At 35.5% G+C, this 26,759-nt stretch overlaps 1 protein-coding gene across 2 annotated transcripts in view; it reads right to left on the bottom strand.

Moving 5' to 3' along the window:
* The window catches only part of XPR1 (xenotropic and polytropic retrovirus receptor 1), a 198,181-nt gene that overhangs the window by 63,315 nt on the left and 108,107 nt on the right, over positions 1-26,759 (bottom strand). For both annotated transcript variants that reach the window (XM_031936982.1, XM_031936983.1), the window contains exons 7-11: positions 26,022-26,103; positions 17,418-17,608; positions 17,057-17,236; positions 4,179-4,350; positions 2,853-3,050 (exon numbers count right to left, since the gene is read on the bottom strand). In XM_031936982.1, the coding sequence (XP_031792842.1) occupies positions 2,853-3,050; positions 4,179-4,350; positions 17,057-17,236; positions 17,418-17,608; positions 26,022-26,103 (823 nt within the window). The remainder of the gene's footprint in view (positions 1-2,852; positions 3,051-4,178; positions 4,351-17,056; positions 17,237-17,417; positions 17,609-26,021; positions 26,104-26,759) is intronic.

The raw sequence follows: 26,759 nt of genomic DNA, 5'->3' as shown, positions 1-26,759 counted from the left end.
TCAATGCCAAGAAAATTTTCTATCTGCATAGATCTGCTTAAAATCTTAAGTGGCTTCCCATTACCAACTAAATAAAATCCAAATGTCTTTTTCCAATAACCTGATGCAACCTGACCCCTACAGATCTTTCTCATGTTCTCCCATGAGCAATCTAGACTGCTCCTTCTGTATCAAATGTAACATTCAAACCTTCCTTTATTTTACTTTCTCCCTCTGCCTTTTTGCCTAATAAAATCCTTACCTATCCTTGAAAGCCTAACTCAAATATCATTTCCTCCATGGAGCATCCTTTTGTCCTTAGTTAGAAGCAACTTTCCCCCCATTAGAACTTCCAAAATGTTATTTTACCTAAATTATGCACTCATGTTGGTATAGTAGAAAGAATATTAGTTTTGATATCAAAAGACCTGCATTTGATTCCTGACTCTAAGGCCTATCTTAGGCAAATTGTCTATCCTCTGTGGGTCTTAGTTTTCTCATCTGTAAAATGTGAAAATAATGTTGTACTACCTACCTAATAGTGGTATTATAAGAAAATTACTCAGTTAACCATAAAATGCTATCTCCAGAAATATATTTTATTTTAATTTAATTTTATTTTTTTCTAGATATATGTCATATCCTCTTATAGTGGAAATAATACAGGATTTGGAGTCAGAGGAATTCTGCCCCACCTCGGTCACCTGCCACCTATAAGAACTTGGACAATCAATCAATAAATAATTACAAAATGCTTACTAAGTGCAAGCCAGGGATCCTCAAACTATGGCCTGCAGGCCAGGTGCGGCAGCTGAGGATGATTATCCCCCTCACCCAGGGCTATGAAGTTTCTTTATTTAAAGGCCCACAAAACAAAGTTTTTGTTTTTACTATAGTGGGACCCTTCAACCGTCTGAGGGACAGTGAACTGGCCCCCTATTTAAAAAGTTTGAGGACCCCTGTGCTAGGCACTATGATAAGTGCTAGGGATACAAAAAGAGGCAAAAGACAGTCTCTGTCCTCAAGAAGCTTTATAATCTAATATGGGAGACAACCTGCAAATACATATACAAAGCTAGTCACTTAAGTTTTCTGGCCTTGGTTTCCTCACCTATAGAATGAAGGGGTTGATCTAGATCACTCCAAGGTCCCTTCTATTTGTAAATCTTTAATCCTATGCTTTTTACATATTCTATATCATCCTGTGACTTGACTGTATGTACTTGAAAGTAGAGATAGATGATGAATTATGTAAACTTGCTCTATCTTTCAACACAGCAAAATGTTCTGTATATGATACAGTTTTAGTAAGCTGTTCTTAAACTGAATTTACATGATTATTGTCTTTTAAGTTTTTGGAAGGATTTAACATATGTATATATATGCATGTATACATTTGTCCATATATGCAAGTATACATATAAACGTATATATGTGTATATATGTGGGACATGCATATGGAGAATTAAACATTTTCTGCTTGGATTCAGAATATAAGCCTAGAGAACAAAGACAATGTTTACAAGGAGATAAACTTACATAAGAAACAACTTCCTAACCATTAGAATTGTTTAAAAAAAGAAAAGAAAAAGGGAACCAGATACTACTGAGAGGTAGAGAGTTCCCTAATACTGGTGATTTTCAAAGAAGAATATTATTTTCATATCTATTTATAGACAGAAATAGATATCTATACAGATATTGCTAGATATCTAGAAAGTACAAATAAGTCTGGACATCTCTCTTGAAAGAGATATCTTTATTTATACTTAGAGAGGAGAAGGAATTCATTCTTTGAGAAGATTCAGACTAAGGGACCTCTGAGATTCCTTACAACTGTGAAATATATTTTATCATTTGTTCTGTTGGCCTAAATTTATAGTTTATATAAGGTCACAAATGTGACCTTCCAATTTTCTATGTACCATAAGACATATTTAGTTTTTCTTTGAAGTGCCAGTTGAGTAGCTTAAAATACTCTCCAAGAAAGAATCTCACCAATATAAATTAAAAGCAGCTGATAGTGCAGCAGATAAAGCTTCTGGCCTGGAGTCAAGATCTTAATTCAAATCCAGCCTCACATACTTATTAGCTGTGTGACTTTGGGCATGTCACTTAATCTCTGTTTGCCTTAATTTTATCATCTGTAAAATGAGGATAATAATGGCAAATACCTCTTGGGGTTGTTGTGATAATTAAATGAGATTACACAAGTCCTCTACAAACCTTAGAACACTATGTAAAAGTTAGCTATCATTATTTTTCAAATATTCTCTATAACCTGAAGACGAAAATTTAGTTTTTAATGTTGATTTCTGTAAACAAAAAAGGTGTACATTTGAGTGAAATGGAGAGAGGCTTTGAACTGATAATACTTGGGAAAAGGTTAAAAAAAACCAACAGTGATCACATGCAGTTGTTGAGTTAAAAGCTTTCCCCTCCTTACAACACAAGAACAAATCAGGTAATAACTGTGGTTTCCACGGAGATAGGGAACTAGAGGGATCAGGGAGCTCAATTTGCAGTTAAATGGACTGGAAAAAATCTCCAGCCCTGGAAGAAGAGAGATAAAAATATGCATGACAGCCAAAGGGGACTCTTCCCAGCAATTTTCCTTTCTCTCCTGGCTTCAAAAAAGAATAAGGAATCTGACCAAAGCAAACAATGCCAAAGTGTCAGAGCATAAGACCTAGTGCATATAAATCAAGACCTCTCATTTACTCAGTAGTTCTCCCCATTCTGAGTTGCTAATTTGCTTCTTTTCACTCAGTTATTATGTAATTAATGAGAGATAACTATAACAAGTGGATATGGTGCCAGAATAAGAAAAAAACACAGGGTTTTCAAAAACCTTTTTATAACCAACATACTACCTTTATGAGTACTGTAAAGAGCTGCAAATGTCACCACGAAGAAAGTTGTGGAGTATTTGCCAGCATTAGCTAAGTGAGGAAAGGCCCTTTTTGTGTCTCGGTACCGGCGCAGGCACTGGACGAATCGCAGCCATGCTGGAATGCACTGAACAATGGCTCGCACTCCATAGGTGTATGAGTGGCAAACATCATCTTCTCCTGTGAAGATTTCAAAGGAAGAAACAATCATAAATTTTACTTTTTTCTTTTCTGCATTCTCATTCTGCCTCAGTCTCTTTACATTCTCTAGAAAGATAAATTAGCTTATCACTCTCCATAACACAACAAAATGAAATTTTGTCACGCTACATAACTTCGTGTTCACATTACTTAGCCTCTTAGTATAACTACTGCTAGCAGTTCTATAAAATGAGGAATGATGAATTCTCAGATTATTTCCTTCTCTACGGTAGTTGACTATTTTATATATATTATATATAGCTTGACTACAAGTCAAACTTTTTTAGGGGTCAGTTAGTTCAACAAGAGAAGAAAGGCTGTTGGAAAGCTGTGATTTCTCATTTTTCCCTAGGCTCCTGCTCTGGAATTACTCAAAAAGTCTTCCTGTAGAGTGTGTGAAGGCTATAGGCTTGTCTACCTAAAACTGCAAAGGCGACCAAGTTCATCTGATAATCAGAAAGTTTTTTGTTTTTTTTTTTGGTGGGGGGGAACACAAAACTACAAGCACTTCTTTAAAATCTCAGCATTTTTTAATTCGCTTAGCACAATGCCTCACTAAAATGAAGCAGGAATCAACACAAGGATGAAAATTAATTGTCTTGCAACAGTGCAGCTGCAATACAAATAGAAAGATGCTACAAAAATCTACTCTTGGTTTTCATGATTCTTAGAGTAAAATTACAAGTCTCCTTATAAATAGATTGAATTTAAAGCATCCACAGGGTCAAATGTGGTCTTACTCCTTTTACTTCACATTTTTGAACCTTGACTAACTTGTCTGTCAAACAGTAATAATAATAAATATGAATAAGAATAATCAATTATATTTGCATTATCTAATTCAAAATAAATTAGTGAAAAGCCTAAAAGAGATAATGCACAGAAAATATTTTATGAATTGGAAAGCATTATTTGTAATATGTAAATATTAATTATTATTATTACAACACAAAATTTAAAAACTAAATTATATCACATGAGTATGAATGCAAAAAAATATATAAAATGTTGAGTTTTTGATATTATGCTTTCACCACAATTCTAATCAGCATTCCCAAAGTTTTCGGGAAGTTTAGTCTTGAGTGTGGATGCATGTTTTTCCCCTACCTCCCATTTTATCTGGCAAGAGGCCTTTGCTTTCATCCCATTTGAGCTCAAAGCTGTAGAAGCAGATCATATATTCCAGGTCCATAAGTAACACTGTCAGGCTGTTCAGCTGATCGGCCAGCCAGAAATCAGCAAAGCCTACCTTATGGAAGGGGGCTGTGAACACTCGGAACTGGGAGAAGAAAAACAAAACACAAACATGGAAACATGAAAAATCATCATATTTTTAATTTCTCCAATTCATGTCTCTTGGGTTGTGCAGCAGATAACTGGCTAGACTGCTAACACAGAGACTGCTAAACCAATCACAGATAAACAGGAGTACCTGGTAACAGTTGGGTGACTCAGTAGCATAGCTCACAAATGAGTTATATGGGCAGTTGTGCGAAGAAGAGTCAGTGTGAGAAGCTGAGTAGAGAGCTAAGGGAAACAAAGAAGGGAAGGAACTCTCAATATGGAGTGGAGATGGAGGGCACCTCTGCCTCCCAGGGATGACTTGAGCTGGAGAGGATGCTCCGGTCCAATGACTCCTTTGGGGTTCCATCTGACTCTTGAAAGATAGTTATCAAGTGTGAAATTCACCAGGGCATCTCCTGGCTGCCATCTACCTCAGGACCTCATCCCAGTGAGTCCTCTCCTTTCTCCCATCCAATGAATACAAGTTTTCTTTTGATGAGGGGAGCCCTAAAACTATTTCTCTTTCTCTCTGACTTTGGGGGGGAAATGCTAAGTTCTCCCCTGAGAGACCCATCCCAGGGAATCAAGATAAAGTGGTTTCATTCTATTATCTGGGTGGGATCCAACTCAATTGAGTTGGAGATTAGCCCAGAGACACTTATTCAGTTCTAAGATTCTCTATTCTGATTCCAGCTCAAACTGCTCCCAGCCCCCACCAAGAGCTGCTCATAAAACAAGTTTCCTTCAACTCATCTCCTTGCAGAGGACCTAATATGCCATGCCAAAGAACCTCCCTCTTCCCGTGGCATAAGTTGCAACCCTCTGCACGCTGAAATGATATTCTCTTTCAGCATTACTCTGTCTTTAACTTTCTCACCTATTTCCCTAACAAGACCTTATTCACCTCTCTGTTGGGATTTCTCTGTTAGAAACTCTCTTTCTCTCTCTCTGCCAGGACTCATCTGCTAGGGACCTTCCACAAAGGAAGTCAGCCAGCAAAAGCTGACCTCTCAGTTCTAATAATAAACTTCTTTTGCCAATTTAATTTTTCGGGTTTGTAAATTCATTTATGAAGGATCTGCACTGCCACAAGGGAGTTCCCACAACTCCCTGCTCTATGCCATCTATGCTCATCTCATATGAGACGGGAAGGGGGGTTGAAAAACTCTTACTCATATTGATAGCAGCAAGAATGAGCACTAAGTGAGGAGGACCCCTCACATGATTATGCAATCCAACTGCCCCCACATGCTTGTTATGAGACACAACGATTTTATAGAAAACCATTCACTATTAGAAAAAGGACATGTGCCACTGTGGCAGATTGTGTGTCATTTTAGTTCCCTGGTATGGCAAACATTCAAGGAGCTCTCATCCCTATGCTATAAAAGGCTACTTGGATCAGTTTTATGCGAGGTGATAGGCAGGCTCCTTTATCCCCAGCGGGCATACTCACTCCTTCCTTCTACAAGAGGGAATGGCCTTCCATTTCCTAACAACTTGTTCTCCTTTCTTTACTGTGAAGGTTCAGCATCAGAGTGCTAGGAGTATTCATACCTCTGTCTCTATCATAGTTTGCAATATTCTATTAGACTTTGTTTTGTCTTTTGTCTATGGGCATAGCCCCATCAAGTTTGGCTTTTTTCCCCCTCTTTTCTTTATTTTCTCTTTCATTTCATTTGTTCCACTAAGGTTATTTTTATAACCGAAGCTGGGTATTAGGTATAGAGATGACAAGTATTTGCCTGGAGAGATCTTGAGTGAATGTTGAGTGCCTATGGTGATAATAGGTTTAAGGACTTTTGTTAATTTCTATAGTTGATAAATTCAAAAAAATAAATGTTTAAATGTTCACAAAAGATTTGTTCTCTGCATGAGCCCCTGTTTTGGTAAGCACACTAAGGACAACTAAGTAGGCCTAAGACAGGTCATCCTGAGTGAAAATTCTAGTTAACTAATCATGCATGATAGGCTCTGATTCTAGATTGTGCAAGGTTTGGTAGGCTATGTTGATGTGGGTTTGAACTGAAGCAAGCTGTGTGGGAATCTAACTTTTGTTCAAAACTACCCCTGAAGGTCTGTTGTAAACTCAGATCTATAAAATCTCTTACATGAAGAGCTTCTATCACATTCCATCCTCCTCATATTACATGTTTTAAAATGAGCCTCCCAAATTCAGGTGGCTAAATCTATCCTTAAGCAATGTGGGACCAGGAAGAGAAGGGCAGACATGGCGCTGGAGGATCACATTCCAACCATCACCTGATTTTATGTCACTATATGACCTCAGGCGATTTTACCTATCTGTGTCTTTCCCTTCTGATAAAAGAGAAGTTTATACCAAATGGTTCACTTTCAGACCTAAATCTATGATCCTTTTGGCAAAAAGAAAAGAAGTTAACATAGTTGGGAGCATGGTGTCATCCTGCATAGAAGGAAGTCTGACAAAGTCTTAGGGCATCAACTTGTGATAAAATAAGGGCAGTATAGAACAAAGATCCTTTTTCACATTGCCAAGATATATACTATAATACCCCTGACACTGAGAGAGTCAAAAGTTATGTCTCTAGCCTGTAATCTTGTTGGAGCAAAAAGGAAAGAAGTAGAACAAAATAAGGAGTAAAGAAAGAGAAACAAATGGAAAGAAGAGAGTAATGAGAAAAAGGAGAAATTGAAAGAAGTAGGAAAAGACAAGGAAAGGAGCTGATGGAGTAAAAAAGATGAGAATAAGAAAAATGCTTATCTCTACTATTATTGTATTATTATAAAAAATGAGAAAAAAAAAAACTATTGATTCTATTTAAAATCTATCATGCTTCTGAGACCTATGCATAGTCCAAAGTCCTTTATATAGGAAGAAATCTAGGATTTCCATTATTTGCTCATAAGAACAATTTACTTTTCTTACTTAGTCTCAATTGATTTTCTAAATCTTTTTTACCAAAATTTTATCAATATTCACCTAAGAAATTCTATCAGTTAGTCTTAGACTTCCTAAGAATTCCCTTTTTGGTGAAAATCCTAAATCAAGTTGTCTTTTGCCCAAACCTTTTAAAAGTTCTCTATGGATTTTGATTGAGGTGGAAATAATTTATATATTAAGTAACATCAAAAATATCATGAGAAAAGAGTATTCTACATATCTGTTATTACATACTATAACAGCAAATCAATCCTTTAATATCTATTGCAATTCAACTCAGCATTTACTAACAGTTTACTGTGTGAAAAGCATTATACTACAGATGATGAGAATATCAAGACAAAACCCAAAGGAATCCTTTGCCCTCAAGGAACTTACATCTGGTCATCATTCTAAACTCCTCCCCAAAGAACCATCTCTCTCTGCTTCTGGGCTCTAAGAGAAAAATCTTTGTCTCCTCTTGCCCATAAGCAAACTTGCATATCACTTCTCAATCATCTCCATCCCATCTTCTTACCACTTGACTACTGGACTCTGTTCCTAGGATGCTGAACTCTGAAAGGTGAACCTTTTCTTTCTCTGACCCAAGATTAAGCCTCCATATCACTTCATGGTCATTTCTACACCTGCAGCTCAAGACCCTCATTCCCCTTTCCAGCTGTCTTTTAGATGATATTTTCCACATTAGAGATTAAGTTCTGTGTGGGCAAGAAAAGTTTGCCAGTCACATACTCAGTAAGTGCTTAACAAATCCTTTATGTATACATAGTTATATCCTGTTTCAAAAGATCTGTAATTTTATCACTGTGTAGACTCTCTACATTGATAGATAGCAATTCTTCTAAGAATAGTCTTCCTGATTTCTAAGACCAAAAGGTATTTATCTGGTTCTGTACATTCTGTACATGAACCTTATCCATAAAGACTTAGGCTGGTCCTTATACATACAGTCCACTGGACCTATTACTCAGAACCTTTCTAACTAGATAGGAATATCTAGAGCTAATGGCAAAATCTTTGAAAAGCTACAGTCATTCCCATGTTCTGATTGAGTATCAGAGTAAAACTGTATCAAGCTATTAGTTTAGGATCAAAGACGGCATTTTTATACAAAATATGGATATAATTGAGTTCAGTTGGAAGAGACTTCAGAAATCATCTAGACCAGGGGTCCTCAAACTTTTGAAATAGGGGGCTAGTTCACTGTCCCTCAGACTGTTGGAGGGCTGGATTATAGTAAAAACAAAAACTTTGTTTTGTGGACCTTTAAATAAAGAAACTTTATAGCCCTGGGTGAGGGGGATAAATGTCCTCAGCTGCCATACTTGGCCCATGGGGCCTTAGTTTGAGGACCCCTGAACTAACTGTGTGCTCCTTACATAACAACTAACAAGTGTTTATTCAGTCTTTACTTAGAGATCTCAGGAGAGAAGAAACCTATTACCTCCTACAATAACCCATTCTACTTTTAGAACCCTAATTCTCAGGAATATCTTCCCTATTAGATTTGATTTTGCCTCTTTCTAACTTGCACTGACTGCCTTCAGGGGCCAAACAGAGTAAGTCTAGCCCTTTTATCAAAGACCTAAGACAGTCATAGTGTTGAAGCCCTTTGTGATCCCCCTCTAACTCCTAATGGCTTCCCCACTAGAACATTACTTTCTCTTTATTTTGATTATACTTATATGAGTATATGTTGTTTCTCCCAAAAGAAAGCTCCTTGAGGCCAGGGATTGAGAATTAATTTGAGTAGCTCTGTCTTTTCTTCGTTGCCAGTTATCTTGATGCCATCTATCTCAAGCAAAGGTCCTACTATTCCTTCTTTAATACTCCCTTTTCTCCAAATATAGCTTGAAAAAAAAGGAAAAGAAACAAACCCTTTTGTTGCTGTACCTAGCTTCTCTTGTTAACCTCAATTCATCCAGATAGTATTTTTTACAGGATTATACTATTAAATTTCTATAACCTGACCTTGCTTTTATGTTCTATATATATATAAAAAAATTTTTAGGTTGGCTAGTGAGCTCCCTAAACCTCTACATCAATTTCCCCTTCTCTTTATAATTGTTTTTTTCTATTTTTTCTATCTTCAAAATTTTATTCATGAATATTTTCCACGACTCCCATAAGGATCACTTCCCTTGAAACATTAGTAGTCTAAAAGATACAGTTTATCTTTCTTCTGAACTCTTATAAATCTGCTCTCCTAAATTCAGGGGTACATGCCAGACTATCCCAATTCCTTTTTCTGCTCTAACACAAATTCTAATGGGGATGGTCATTTCTATCCCAGTAACTAGTTCCATCCTGTTGGTAATAATCAGATCTAGATCAATTCCCCTCATGGGTTCCTCTCCCTTTTGAAGGATGAAATAAACATCAGAGCAAATTAAGAAATTAATAAGCTGCTTCACTTTTTGGCAGAAAGAGCTCCAATAATTATTTGGATAACTGAGGTCCTCTGTAGAGGGCCAGAACTCTGAAAAGGTATACTGAAGACTCAGTATGATTGATGAGATAATGATTCTCTAGCTAATGATGTAATCACTCTAGCTAAGTACACATACTTTATGTGCTGTGGTGATATAATGCTACTATAGTTAGTAATGGCTACAGTTGCGCATGCTCAGTGTGGTTGCTCATGCTCAGTGTGATGTAGTGATGTAATCGTACTGGAGTATTTAAAGGAAGTCTCAGACACAGAAGACTCTCTCTCTCAGCCACAGACACAAGAGAAGAGGCCAGATTCCAGACTCCATCTTTGACCAGTCTCATGGTGGTCCTCCTGCTTCCTTCATTCCTCCACTAAGATCAAGGACTCAGGCTGATCCTGAGATCCTCCAGAGAGCTTGTCCAGACTTTACAGTCCTCCACTTACTAGCATACTCCACTTTAATGCCAGAATTATTAACTATTTCCCAAACTCCTCATCTTTTTGCTTTCTAGATAGGTGGTTTATAGTATACTCCAATATAAAATAATTTCTGTTTCTCCTTCCAATGAGAGACCAACACCCACCCAAACGCTTTCTACCATGATTTCCTCCTGATAACTGGGTTTCTGCCTATGGTAGAGTACAAGTGTTGTGGTCCTAGGGAGAGGGTTCACATCTCACCTCTGAAGTTTGTGTGACTTGTGAAAAGTGATCTAATTGTTGGATCTCAGTTTCATCTAAAAAATGAGAGGATAGGGGACAGCTAGCTAGGTGGCACAGTGGATAGAGCACCAGGAGGTGCTGAGGACCTGAGTTCAAATCCAGTCTCAGACACTTAACACTACCTGGTTGTGTGACCCTGGGCAAGTCACTTAACCCCAACTGCCTCGAGGGGGGGGAGGGGGGGAATGAGGATTGGTTTCTGAAAGAACTTCAGGTTCAAAACCTATGACCCCATAAATAAACTAGTTTAATATACCATGCTACTTCAATCCACCTTTTACCTGTGCTGCTTCTTTCAAGCAAGGTGACTAAGAACATGTTTAGTCCCTCTTACATAGCCCTTCAAATCAAAGGGCTATAATCCCCATTATAGTTCCTTTCCCTATACTTCTTTCTTCCTTGGTTAAATATCCCTACTTCTTTCAAGTGATCTGATGGCATATTCCTGAAGCCTCTTACCATTCTGCTTAAATGCCTCTGAATAAGTTCCAATTAAAAATATTCTTTCTCAAATGTAGTGCCCAGAACTGACATTTATCTCAGAATTGATGATATCCCAGAGCTGGTCTTACCAGGACAGAGGGTTGCCCTCTCAGCACCCTCTTATGCCCTCCCCACCACATACACATACTCCTGGATGTCAAACCTCTCAATATAACCTATGATCACATGAGCTTTTGAGAGATGTCATACCACACTGAAGACTCATATTGAGTTTACAATTCAATTCAACTTCAATTCAACAAGCATGATTAAGAGCCTACTCTATTTATGTTAGGCATTGTGCTAAGTCTGGGGAGAAAAGAACAAAAATGAAAATACCCTCAGAGATAAGCAAATATAAATCATATACAAAATAAATATAAATTCCTTTCATTTCAACTGAACATTTAAATACCCACTTAATATGTACAAGATACTATGCTAGTTGCCAGGGATATAAAGAAAAAATTACCAAGTTCCTTATCTCAAGGAATATACATTTTAATGGATGGAAATGTGTACAGATAAGTAAATATAAAGTATCTACAATATAAATACAGGCATTTTCATCGTAGTTGGGTGTGATGACCAAGCTAGCACCCTGGATACCTTAGAATCAGCCAGAGTCAGGATAAGCAAAAGTCCTTAGTTTTTATTCTTGGTCTTTAGGGTTGGAAGTGAAGGGGATGGAAGCAGGACCTCTGCAACCTCTTTCTTCCTCATCCACTGCCAAAGTGACCCTGATTAGTCTTACTCTACCCCTTAGTCCCTCCTACAATCCTCTATATATACACCAATCATTGAGCCAGCACAGGATAGTGGGAAGGGCCATTTTCCAAGCTTATGCCCATAGAGTATTGTCCAATTGGTAATTAGCCCCAAGTGCTTAGCTGTCCTGACCTCAGTGCATCGACTCGAGAGCTTCAGCCCTTTACAGTTGGGAAAATCAGGAATGGCTTTTTATATGAGTCAACACTTGCACTGTACCTTGAAAGGAGGTAAGGATTAGAAAGTGTGGAGATCAGAACAGAGAACAGGTCAAGAATGAGTGCAAAGACACAGAGGTGGGAGCCAGAACTACAGGTAGAAGGAAAGGTGGACTTAGGGGAGAGGGCACCATTACCCATGTGGATTCTCTGAGGAAGTGAAGTGGCAGTTGTGTAGGGAACAGACTCAAGAAGGAACACAAGAAGGAAGGAGGCTAATTAAAGGCATAGTCTCACAGGTCAGGAGTAAGGTAATGAGGACTTGAACTAAAGTGAGGGCCTACGTAGTGGAAAGATGGGGACAAATGAGAAATGCTGTGGGAGTGTAACTGACAAAGCCTCATGAGTGACTGGACACAGTGGTTGATCCAAAGTGACAGATGACAATACCTTAAAACCCCTGAGTCTTGTTCATATGAACTACTGTCAAGACTCACTTTCCCAGTATTTTAAATTCAAGTTTTTTCCCTACTAGATTCCTTGTTGATCCAGCCCAGTGTTAAAGCCTTTTGAGATCTTTGTGAATACTGAGTTTCGTTATCCCTTCTGGATTTCTATCACATGCAGATGATGATAAGCTTTGCTAGACTTGGAATCAGGAAGACTTGAACTATAGAATACTGTGTAATGCTGATCAAGTAACTTAATCTTTCTTAGCTTCAGTCTCATCATCTGTCAAATGGGAACAATGTTAGTATCTTCTTTCCAGCATTGTGGTGAGAATAGATAATACATAGCATTTTATACATTTTAAAGTGCTGCATAAATGCTACTTGACGTAAGTACAACAAGTACTTTGATACACAGGTATCAAATGAGCACCTTGCAAACCATAACATTTTCTATGAATAGCTGCTAAAAGAGCTTAGGAACAATCACATTCTTTTAACTTTTAACAGTGTTGATACTTTATTAGTTGTGATCAAAGTTGAACATATCTAACTGTTAAATGAAAACACTATAGTTTAGAAAGTTTTACAATTTCACCATTGCTCTTTCAATTAATATATTAATTAGTAAGAACTACTTTTCAAAGAAGAATGTGATTATAGCAAAGAACAAACTAGATGGTTGAATGCCATGACTTGAAAATTTACAAATTCTATTTTAGGGTGACCAAATATTCTAATGAAATTAATAGAATTCTAGTGCTCTATTTCTTTAAGATCCATTCATGCAATCTCTCTGAAATTTAATTTTTATCCACACTATTCTACTTAAACTGTTTTTTCAAAATCATTTCAAAATTAAATTTTCAAAATCATTAATTTCCTCATGTCCAAATCCAATATCCTTCCCTTCCCCTCCCACTTCTCCAACTTCTATCCTGATTTCATTTTGCTTGGCTTCTCTGACCACCCTGTTCCTTCTTATTACTCTTTTCACTTCTATAACACTAGGATCTAGGCTCCATTTTTACTTTAAACTATTCCTTTACTAACTCTTTCTCCTCTTTTGCACCTTAAATCTCAGAGTCTACTATGTTATTAACTTTAGAAATCTCTCTTCTCTTTATAAACTTTCTCTTGGAAGACTACCTTTATGTAAATGATTAAAATGACATCTCCTCCTCAATCTTCCCCCTAAGCTTCAGACGGGTATTTTCAACTGCTTCTGGACTTCTCTAAAGATGGAAAATATACCCAAAACATCAGCTTTCTTCCAATGCTATCTCTCTTCCTTATCTCTGCTTATTGAAAATTGAAAACCCAGGAAGTCATCTCTGATGCTTTCTTCTCTTTACCTCCTACTTCCAATCAGTTCCCAAATTCTATCAATTCTACCTCTAACAGTATGTTACTCATCTCCAACCTTTTCCTTCCTACTATCACCCTAGCTTATACCATTATTAACTATAACTTAAAATATTATAATAAGTCTCTAATCTGGTCTCCCCTTGCTCGAATCAATCCTTCACACCAATGCCAGAAAAAAATTTTCTATCATCTCTCTAATGAAAATACTTCCAATGATTATTAAATGCCTAACTGTAGAGGGCTGAAACTATTGAATGGATGCAGAGGTCAGGACTGCCGAATACTTAAGGCTAACTACCAATTGGTCAATACTCTATGGGCATATGCTTGGAAAATGGCCCTTCCCACTATCCTGTGCTGGCTCAATGATTGGTGTATATAGAGAGGATTGTAGGAGGGACTAGAGGGTGGAATAAGACTAGCCAGGGTCACTTTGGCAGTAGACGAGGAAGAAGGAGGTTGCAGAAGTCCTGCTTCCACCCCCTTCACTTCTACTCCTAAAGACTAAGGACTTTTGCTTATCCTGACTCTGGCTGATTCTAAGGTATCCAGGGTGCTAGCGTGGTCGTCACACCTAACAAATAAAGTACAAACTCCTTAACTTGGTAGTTAAGGCTCTCTACAATATGACTGTCAATATATTTTACTAGATTTATTTCCCCACTTCTGTTCATGAAGGCTTCCATCAGAATTAGGTTACTCATTGTTCCCAGTCTCACCCTGCTTTCTGTGCTTTTGCTCATGCTATTCCAGAGGTCTGGAATAAATTTATAGAATAGATTTCTTCCCAATTCCACCTCTGTTTAAAAACTAAACTAAACTAAACCTAAACTCTCTTCTTTCAAAGCTCAATTCAGATGCCAGCTGTCTCATGAATTCCCCCAACCCCTGACTTCCCTTTCTGCCCTACTCCCTCCTCCACTCTACTTTATACAAGCTGAAAATGAAGTCTCCCTCCTGAAATGTCTCACAGTACTTTGGATCTCTTCCATGGCTTATCACTGTCTTACAGATAGCATAGGCTTAATGAATTATCTGCAAAATAGAATGGGCCCAAACCAGATTGCTTTCCAGTACTAGCTCTTCTGATGCTCCAGAATTTGCCACCATGTCTCAGAAGCCTTCTCACCCTGGAAGTTCCAACCTCCTCAGTGGTCTAATCATCCTGGAATATTCTTCTACCTGCATACCCCTCCCCCCTTTTTATGTATGATATTTGGATAATAGAGCCATTTGGTATTTAATGTCTATATTACAAGAAAGAAGAGTCAAACATGTGGCCCATGCAACTTGTTACATTCCCAAGTATAGTCTGAACTAGATTAAAATATAATTGGAATATTCAATAAAATAAATATGTACTGTATTACAGATGTTACTGGATAGTTTTCTAAGTCAAACCCACAGAGATCCCTCGTTAGTGTGCCTCTTTTCTTTTTTCCTTTTTTTTTGAGTTTGAAAATTCTGGTAAGACATTGATCTAAATTTATTTTTCAATAACTTGTTTTCCAGTGTGTGTGTGTATGTTTTTAAAGCAGTTCTTTTTCTTTCTTTCTTTATTTTATTTCTTTATTTTTTTTTGGCGAGACAATCAGGGTTAAGTGATTTGCCCAAGATCATACAACTAGTATGTGTTAAGTCTGAGACTGGATTTGAACTCAAGTACTCCTGACTCCAGGATCAGTGCTCCATCCACTGTCTATCTAATTGCTTCTTTTAACAATTCTTGAATAAAAAGCACTATCTCAGTAATCTGTGTTCATGGATTTATTGTAAACTAGACTGCCGTGTGTATTTGTTTCTGGGTCTTGCTTAACTGGTATGCTTAACTATTTGTTATCTAGATCAGATATAGTTTTGCTCCTCACTGTTGGTGTTACAACTTGAGATCTTGTAGAAACATATGTTCTATCCCCCACTCCAAATACATTGATATTCTTACCTAATTTAAGGTAGTATGTCTTTGGTAATTTGCTTAGTATAGCAATAAATTTGTACAATAATTTGAATATTACTATTCTAATACTATCAGAGTATTATACTATGTTTTTGTTCAGTTATTTTTCATTGATATATAACTCTTCATGACTCTTCTTTGGGATTTTCTTGGTAAAGATACTAGAGTGGTTTGCCATTTCCTTCTCTAGTTCATTTTATAGATAAGGAAACTGAGGCAAACAGGATTAAGCAACCTGCTCAAGGTCACACAGCCAGATCTGACTGATTCTAGGCTACTATGAATTTCCTATATATTCCTTGCAATCTTTTTAATTGGCAAAATCAACCAAACTTTTCTAAATTACCTACTACATGCCAAGTACAATGCTAAGCTGGGTATACAAAAAACATTTAAAAGACAGTTCCTGGTCTGAAGAAGCTCACAATCTATGTGGAGTCAATAAGTAAACATATACAAAATGAGTTTGGATAAATAGCAAATAATTTATAAAGAGAAGACGCTAAAATTAAGAGAGTTGGGACTTGAAGAAAGCCAGAGAAGCCAGGAGGTAAGGATGAGGAGGAAGAGCATGCTGGGAACAGGGGTCAGCCAGAGAAAAAGACCTGAGCTTCTCAGCTCATTCATGGACCACCAGAGAGTCTAGTTGCCCCAGACTGTGTGAGAGTTGAAAAAGGAATGGAAAGGGGGAGTAGGGAAAGAGATAGTTATGGAGGGCTCCTGGGAGTGGTGGGGAGTCACTGGAATTTACTAAGTTGGAGATGGGTGTGGGGTTATGGTTGTACTGCACTTAGAAAAATCACTTTGGCAGCTAAATGGAAGGGAGACTGGAATGGGGAGAGACAGGAGACAAGCAGGCTCCCCAGAAAGCTACTGGGAAAGTCCAAGCATGAGGAGATGAGGACCTGTCTGCATTAGAATGGTAGCAATGTCAGCAGGCAATTCTCAAACATTTTCTTCTAAATCAGAATTTTTTTCTTTCTGTCTTCAAAATTTCCTGCTCAGTCTTCAGAGATTCTCATCACTCCTGAGCTACCAGATATTGTCGAATTTTAATCCATAAGCTCTGATCTCTATTTCTCTAAGTCCTCTGAAATCATCTGATTTCTAAAAATCTAATATGGACATCAAACTATTTTTCAGCTTTCCTCTCCTCTATCACAAATTCCAATATGTACTGGTCATGTTTCTCAAAAGTTCTCATCATTATGACTTCAGCAACCAGTTCCTCATTGGTAGCTAACCTCTGTTAGCAAAAAAATTTACACACACACACACACACACACACACACATCCACAAACATTTATTGATTGATTGATGGAGATAATTAAATACAATGATTCTAAAACATATTTTAAATTGATGTCTAAGAAGCATTTTTGGCTTCAAATATTTATGATTATACTTAAAATTCTATACCTGGCTTTTTAGACTTACCAAGAGTTTAAGCAGCCAAAACCGGGACTTGTAGTAGAAAGTTTTGGTGGGGTTGATAAGAAAGAGAACCATAAATCCATATAGTGCAAGTGGGTAAACTTGTATGGGAATAGCACTGATTGGAGCAAATAAGCATGCCAGCAGGCTCAAGCACCACAATATCCCAAGAAATCCAGCAATCTGATGAAGAAGAAAGGAGGGCAAAATTAATTATATCCCATTATTCACAGTTCTCTGAATTTCCTTTTGTCAGCAGGATAAAATGATAGCACTTTTAGCCACAGATTCAAATACCAGTTAAGAAAAACATTTAATATATCTAAACTGTGTTAAAGGTGTATACCTGTTCTCTTCTAATTACCTCAAAGAGATGCTGATGGGATAAATTGTTGCGGGGATTGAGTTCAAATATGAGCACATGATTCACTCCTGCTTGCCTCCAACCATAGGTGTTGATGCCCAACAGAAAAAGGAACTCAATTAGGAGAAAGCCACCTCGATAGATTCTTATTAGGGGCCATACCATCTTATCATCACCAAGCTTAAATGCACCTAAAGAAACATTAATTTTAATGATTAGTAATAAGCATAACATTTAAAAAATCTATTTCTTCTTTTCAATTTACATTGAAACCTCAAATATGATCACTACATCTCAGCTCTACCATTTGCTATCTGTGAAACCTTGCAAGAAATCACAAAATTACTTAGGCCTAATTTTTCATGCCTATAAAATGATAAGACTAGAAGATATTTAAGGTTCTTTAGCTTAGCATTGAACATCTTCCATAAATGGAAACCAAATTAACCCTAAATGTCATTTTCTTCTTTATTCATTTTCTAAAGTTGAGTCAAATCCTGTTTTTTTTGCTATTTTTGCAATCATAATTGATCAATTCAACTCATCATAATCTCTACCTCCTCTAAACTGTGTCATCTTAATTTTTAAAATCATTTATCTGGTATGTGATAATAATTTTTGCAGTATTAACTTTAAATGTCAATTATTAATATCTTTTTTTAACAAATCTCTTCACTTTACACATTGCAAATAGGATAAGGAAGCCTGTCAGTTGGTTAACAAGCATTTAAGTGTCTACCATATATCAGGCCTGAATATAAACAAATAAATAAACAAAAGACCTTGCTCTCATGGAACTGAATAGACCAGAAGAATAATATTTATTGAAACATTTTATTTAGGCTATATTTTGTTTTTGTATCCTTAACATAGTTCAGATATTCAATAAGCATTTCTTGAATGAATGAGAAGTGATTCTCACTTTCCCCTTCCATTTTTAGAAAAGCATTTTGATAAAATACCACTGCCAGAATAAATCTTGTGCTGATCATATTCAAAGAAAACAATACTAGTCCATTAGTAGGACATGTGATATGATTTATTTTTACTAAAATAGTGATGAATTTTCACTAATTTATCCTAGATTATATATAATCTGTGACCATGGACAGAGAAAATCTAAAAAGATGATTTAGAAATAAAATTCATGACCCTAGCTTCATTAGCACCATATTCTAAACATATGTAACTCACAGGCAGGGAAGTGTAATATATTTTAAGTGATAAATTCATAGCCCTCTCTATATTGTCTCTAAATCATTTTAAGCAATGGTTACCAATATGTTATGAAAGGAACAGCTAAATAAATAAAGGCTTAATTAAAATATACTAAGCATTATATACTAAATGTTTAGTTTCAAATTAGTTCCAAGTTTCTTTAAAATATAAGGTAAAGGTTCTAGAAAAGTCATTTCCTTTTATTTTGAAAAGATCAGAAGGTTCTATACACATATATAAATCTATAACATTGGACATGGATTGGTGGTAGAACACTTTTTTTGGAAAAATTATAATGTGATTCAACTAAAGATCTAAAAAATAAAAATGTTTCACAAAACATTTGCAAGTTAGTGTAGTACAGTGAGGAAAAGACAGATTTACAGATGGAACCCAGAGTATGAACCATGGTTAGGTCACTTACTAGCTCAAAAACACCTTGGGGTTCAATTTCTTCAACTATAAAAATGAAAGGTCTGGAACAGATAACTATTTTACAGCTTATGGCTGTTTAAAAAAACCAAAAAACAAACTTCTGGCTATCAATCTATAAGTTATCTCTTTTAGTGTAGAAAGGAGAAATCTAAGAAAGACAAGAATTGATTTTCCCCACCTACCACTACCTGCTCTTTCAGGGGAAAAAAAAAGTATTATCTCTAAGATATAAAGTATTTCAATGCCCCATGCTTTTTTCCTTTATTCTTTTACAAGATGCTAATATATTCTTATTTTGCATTTCAGGTAAATGGAACTCCAGAAACTTATCTGCAAAGTTTTATATTTAGTCCTTATTGTACCAAATATCCAGTGGTAACAAATCATGAAAGAAGTAACAGAATAATAATTAAGTTGCTTATAATTGTAAGACATCTTTAAATATGATATTCTTAGAACCCTTGATGATATGATAAATGAAACCAAAAGACAATTCCCTATAAAACAATGTCAATTATTATGAGTATAATTTTGGCGTGAATGAGGATAAAAATATTAATACTTAATTTTTTTCAATGCTAGCTGAAATAACAAAATCCAGTACTGGCTTCAAATGTTTAAAAAACATTAATCACATCCACACATAGATCATATAGGCAATTTTATACATATGGCGAGAGTTCAAAATTGTAAGTACATAATCAATCAACAAGTAATCACAGGAGCCTATTATGTTAAAAGACTGGATACAGGAAAAAAAAAATCAATTCTCATCCTCAGTGAGCTTACATTCTACTAGACAAACATGACACAAAAAGCATGACAAGGCAGACAAATCCATAAAAAACAAATACAAAGAATTTTTTTTTTTTTTTTATTTGAAAGAAAATCCATGCCTAGGTAATTTTTTTTTTACAAATTACCCTTGAACTTGTTCCATTTTTCCTCCCACCTCCAACCCTCCCCCTAGATGGCAAGTTTAATATATGTTAATATGTCCAGATTCCTAAAAATGTATGTGTAGATCCAAAAGTTTTCTTGTTGCAAGGGAGAATTGGATTCAGAAGGTAAAGTAACCCGGAAGAAAAAACAAAATGCAAAAGTTTACATTTATTTCCAGTGTTTTTTTTTTTTTTGGGTGAGTGCTTCCATCATTGATCAATTGAAACTGAATTTACTTTTTAAAAAGAGATCCGCCTCCACAAATTGCATCTTCATACAGTCCCTTGTTACGATATAACATCTCTTTGGTTCTGTATTTCATTAGACGTTCATGTAATTTTCCAAGCTTCTTGTATTCATCTTGATGGTTTTCCAAGAACAAAAAGTCCATAAAATTCTTTACCACAATTTACCCAACATTTAATGATGGGCAGCCACCTTTCCCAGCTTCAGCCAATCAAACAGGGCTAAAACCTTTTGGCAAAGGGTCCCTTTCCCTTTTTAGTATCTCCTGTATAAGCCCTAGAAACACTGTTGGGTCAAAGGGGCCAGTTTGATAACTTTTTTGGGAAACCAGATTGCTTCCAGAATGGTTGATTTGCTACAGCCCACCAACAATGTATCAGTTCCCAGTTTTCCCACATCCCTCCAACACTATCATTATTTTTCCTGTATCTTAGCCCAATCTGAAGGTGTAGTGGTATCCGAGTTGTCTTAATTTGCATTTTGATTAATAATGATTTAAATTTAATGAGTGGGTAATATTTAATTTCAATCTGAAAATTGTCTGTTCATATCCTTTGACCATTTATAATTGAGAATGGTTGGTTTTTTAAATTAGAGTCGTTTCTATATATTTTGAAATAAGGCCTTTTATTTAAACCTTTAATTGGAAATGTTTTCCCAGTTTGTTTTCCTCTAATCTTGTTTCATTAGTTTTGTTTAAAAAAGAAGCTTTTAATTTGATGTAATCAAAATTTTGGATCAATGGTTCTAGTTCACTTTTAGTCAAAATTTCTTCCTTCCACAAGTCTGAGATAAATATCCATGTTCTCCAATTTGAAAATCTGTTTTATGTCAAATCATGGACCATTTGATCTTTATTTGGTATAGGTGTTAGGGGTCCATGCCTAATTTCTGCCATACTAATTTCCAGTTATCCCAGCAGTTTTAATACAAAGCAATTTCATGCAAAAAATAGTGATATCACTATAGGGTGTGTGTGTTTGCGTGTGTGTGTGGTGTGTGTTTGAAAAAATCATAAGGTTGATTTACTTTTATAAATTAAGATTAAAAGGGAGGAAGGAAATTCAGGAAAGGAAACTTGTGAGAGGTTCAGAGGAGGGACACAGAAGACCATTCATGGAGAAGAACAAAAAAAAAAAAAAAAAAAAAGTCTTGGACTATAGAGTTCATAATCAGACTGAAAAAGTAGCAGAGCTGTTGAAAAACTTTACTTCCTAAAAAAAAAAAAAAAAACCATATTTAACGAGTCAAGAATAATAAAGTTCCTGAAACAGGAGGAAGAAAACCTGTTAAAAAGACTATCATTGGGTAGGAAGAATAGATAGGGTATAGGGTTTTAAGGCAAGGAGGCTAATTAAGAAGCAATTAGAGAACATGAGGAAACACTGAAAATCATAAAAACACAAATTATATGCTTATAAAATTGAGTAAAAAGAAAATTTGCCTCCTTTCATAAAAGAGCATTTTCTTTAGACAGATGGACTAAATTATAGGTTATTTGATGTAAAAAAAATGAAGTTTTTCAGCTTTTTATAACGTTAAAAATGCAATGATTTTCCCTCTTATAAATGATTAAGCTATTTACTGCAAGCCCTCTTTGTAGTGGCCAGAAACTGGAAATTGAGTGGATGCTCATCAATTGGAGAATGGCTAAATAAATTGTGGTATATGGATATTATGGAATATTATTGTTCTATAAGAAATGACCAGCAGAATGATTTCAGAAAGGCCTAGAGAGACTTACATGACCTGATGCTGAGTAAAATGAGCAGGACCAGGAAATCATTACATACTTCAACAACAATACTATATGATGATTAATTCTGATGTACGTGGCCCTCTTCAACAATGAGATGATCCAAATCAGTTCCAATAGAGCAGTAATGAATTGAACCAGCTACACCCAAAGAAAGAACTCTGGGAGATGACTATGAACCACTACATAGAATTCCTAATCCCTCTATTTTTTTCCACCTGCATTTTTGATTTCCTTCACAGGCTAATTGTACAATATTTCAGACTCCAATTCTTTTTGTACAGCAAAATAACTGTTTGGACATGTATACATATATTGTATTTAATTTATACTTTAACATATTTAACATGTATTGGTCATCATACCATCTGGGGGAAGGGATGGGGGGAAGGAGGGGAAAAGTTGGAACCAAAGGTTTTGCAACTGCCAATGCTGAAAAATTGCCCATGCATATATCTTGTAAATAAAAAGCTATAATAAAAAAGATATTTACTGCAAGATAAAATTATTTCTATTATTAACAACATATTTATTCTACAGTGAAAATTTTTTTTAATCTTTGCATCTGTCAGCTGATCAAGAAGACAGTCCAATATATGAAGTATAGAACAAAAGCCTTGGATCCATGTTATTGTCTTTACCAGACCTATATAATTCCTTGAGAAAAGTTAACAGCTAAGTCATAAGTCCAGTCTAACGAACATGGCATCTATTTACTATTTTCTAGGCTTGAATACTTGAGACCACAGGATAAGCCAGATTTGTACTCAACTTGCTGATTTAGGAATGAACAGATAAGGATATTTTACAAACTCTAGACTAAGGTTAAAGAATGGATCATAGACTATCCCCACCACCATGAATCAATGAAAAATGAGGAAGCTGATGAAGTATTACCAACTCACATTTTTTCTTTTTCTGTAGACAATGAGAAATATGCAAAGTCATTCTGGGGCTGTCAGCATATGACAGTGTCACTACTAGGCACATATGGGTAAGTAAGCCCATGATCAAATAAACTAATGTCTCACACAGAGAAACACTGAAATAACCAGAAGCCATGTTCTAAGGTTTATCACCCATGGCCCAGTTGATTGTGACTTTTGATATATAAATTTTTCTTATGGGTTTTGTGATTCTTCTGGTTTGATTTAATACAAAAAGAGTAGAAGAAAGTAGTTGAAAGTATCTGATGGCCTCCTCAGCGCTCCCTTACTTAGATCTCACAATGCTCTGTGAACCTACAAACTAAATGGTATCTCAAAAGTACTTTCACATAATTTTTTATATTTTCATCCTCAAAAGAACTTTAAAAAAAAAAAAAAGAAGCAGGAAATTCAGATTCAATGAAGTGACACAGTGAGAAGTAATCATTCAATTAACCAACAAACATTTGTTGAGAGCTTCCTATGTGCCAGACAATGAACTAAAGTAATGGGGATAAAAAACAAACAAAAACAAAAAGATGCTGTCCCTAAGAAACTTACAATTTAATGGAGGAGTTTATATTCTAAGGAGAGAATGAATTAGAACTTAGGTTTCCACTATATTTACTTTACTAATTCTAATTCTAATACTGTTTTTAGTTCATAAATTGATACTTCCATTTCCCTTCAGAAATGGAAGAATCATGCTCCTCACTAAGGCCAATCTTTAGACATGTATCTTGAGTTCCTTCATTCCTACCTCATATGGGACAATGATGTTCCAATAATCATTTCTTTTCTTATTTATCTTTATATCTCATTGTTTTTCCACATATCCAGCTACATGGTCAAAACTCTTTAATCCTAAAAAAGTCATTTCTTTACCATTTATCACAAGTTATTATTTTATTTTTTCTGAAGAACTAATTGAAAATCTACTTCCTAACTTCCTTGCAACATGGCTTCTTCAAAATAAGAAGCCACTTTCTTAGAGATCACTAATGACTGTGTAATACTCAAACCCAATGGTCTTTTTCACTGTACAGCTTTTCCTTGATTCCTCTGTCCCATTTGACACTGCTGACTATCCTAATAGGAATTCTCTCCTCCTTGAATGCAGAGGATTATATTTCACCACTTCTATTCTCTTACCACTCTAAATATTTCTCCACTGCACTTTAACTGCTTCCTAATCCATTAAAATGAATGTTCCCTAAGGTTCTATCCTTGATCCTTTTCTGTATATAAGGGCAGGACAAGAGGAGAGAGAAAGAAAAGTAGGGAAAAGCTGTGTTGGTCAACTGCTGGGATTCCATATGTGGAAGAGGACCATGACATCAGGGAGGGGATGCCATGACATACAAATAAACTGGATTTAAGTGAGGGAGGGCTGGGCAAGGTCACTTGCCTCTCTCCTCCAGAGCTCTAGTGGCAAGAAATGTATCAGGACAACTAAACATGCATGTTAACCATCCCCCCTTTAAAGCCAAACTCAAAGGCCATAGAGTCTTCCCTGACTGTTTATTACTAAGAACTTTTTTTTCTGAGACCTCATATAACACTTTGTTTTGTAGGTCTCCAAGGAACTTATGTATTAAAGTACATTATACTGAATGCATGTAACATTCCCTCAGTATACTATATATTTCACAAGAGTAGGAATGGTGTCTCATCTACATTTTTAAAAACTATCCCAACATATATCACTGTAATCTGCACACAATATGTGCTTAATAATTGTTTATTTAATTTGAATTGATTGAATAGGATTGTAGATTAAAAAAAGGTAGGAACTATAGAGCTTAGTTCAAGTCCTTTTCATAAAAGGAAAATAGACAGACCCAGGGAATTTATTTGACTTGGTCAGGATCACACAAGCAGTAAACTGATTAAAGTTCAAGTCCCTCTAACCTCAAAATCCTACACATTTTCTACTGTACCACAAATGTATTTATCATAGAATACAATTTGTATATCAGATTTATAGTAACTGGTTATATAGGAATTTTCAAATGAAACTAAAAACCATGACAACAAAATTTAAAGACCTAGTAAAGTCTTTCTGAGACCATTACAATTTAGACTGAGGTATCATTAGTGACATTTTAAAGTAGTAAGAGAGATAATAATAACAAATAGTATGACAATAGAGACGGAGTGTAACAATACCTGAAAGTTGTGCTACTTTCTCATTATACAAAGTTATAGAAAGGCTAAAAGAATAACTCTTTCTAAAGCAAAACTTTGTATTTGGAATTGTGGAGACATAACATAAATGAATGCTTAGATGATTCAAATTTATTCTTTTAAACATTAATACTTTGAAAATTTGAAACATTTTGAATGGAAATCCTTCTAAAATGGATTACTTATTTCTCTGTCTTTTCAGAGTACATGATTGTAACTGTGGAATCACATCTTTCTGATGACACAGGGACATCACTACAAACATTATAATATCATACTGTCCCATTAGTAACTGAGTTACATAAGACTTTTTGTCCCTTTATTAAATGGACTCAATCTACAAAGACTTTCAAGATCTTGCTATTATTTTATCGTTTCTGGCTTCTTTGCTACAACCATACTTCTGTTTGTTGCAGGGTCTGCCTGCTTCAAGAAGTTCAAATAATTCTATTTCTAATACATTTTCTCCAATATCCAAACCAATAACCAATGTTGTTAGAATTAGATATAAAACAACAAAATATAGTGTCTTGATAAAGGACTGATGGGCTCTTATGAGTAAAATGCAAAAGCATTTGAACATCTATTTTACTCATCTTACTTCCTAGTTTTTGGTTATATATTTCAGACAGTTGAAGCTGCTAAATAACAAGAGGACTATATGAAGAAAGCACAGAATAATAAAGGAAAAAAACATTTAACTGGTTATTTCCTAAAGAAACAAATATAACAAAATGTCTGACTAACAAGCACAATTACAAACTGAATAATCAAAGTTTCTTTTTGGTGATTTTATCTTAGCAAAGGGATATATGTATACAACCATCATGCTCAACATATTTTAAGCTTCAGATTCAACCAAAAGTTATTCTATTCAAGATAGAAGATACCTACCTGTGAGAACAAGGGCAACATTCAATACAATAAATATTCCACAATACAGGCCAACTCTAAATGTAGTCCAGGCAGGTGCAGGCTGGGGATAAAAGAGAAACAAAAACAAAAACAAAATTTTGGCCAAATAGCAGAAAATATTTAAAATCATAAGATTATTTTTCAGGGGGCCCAGTGGATAAAGCACCAGCCCTGAAGTCAGGAGGACCTGAATTCAAATTTGACCTTAGACATATAACACTTCCTAGCTGTTTGACCCTGGGCAAGTCACGTAACCCCAATTACCTCAGTCTAAAAAAAAAATATATTATTTTTCAGTTTAATTCAATTCAACTCCAAATAGTAGTCACTCAGAATACAAAAGCCAAAACAAAATCATCCTTGTTCTCAAGGGATTTACATTCTACTGAAAGGTGAGGGAATAGTTAAAGCATTTGTAAAGAAGTGATACAAATTATACAGAATACAAATAACTTCAAGAATATTAATAACTGGGAAGATCAAGAAAGACTTGAGTTAGCACTGAAGGAATCTCTAGGATTCTAAAATGTAAAGGTAGGAAAGAGCATACTTGAAACATGGATGATCAATTGTGTAAAAACAAAATAGTACTGGGTAAAATAATGTACACAGAAATAGAAATCAGGCAAGTTTTACTGGAATACAGAATACTTGAAGGGAATTATATAAATCTGAAAAAGAAGGCTGGGGCCATCTCACTGAATTTTCTATTTTATC

Source organism: Sarcophilus harrisii, chromosome 4 (genome assembly GCF_902635505.1).
Source record: "Sarcophilus harrisii chromosome 4, mSarHar1.11, whole genome shotgun sequence".
Classification (NCBI taxonomy): domain Eukaryota; kingdom Metazoa; phylum Chordata; class Mammalia; order Dasyuromorphia; family Dasyuridae; genus Sarcophilus; species Sarcophilus harrisii.
This window is presented reverse-complemented; position numbering and strand designations above follow the sequence as displayed.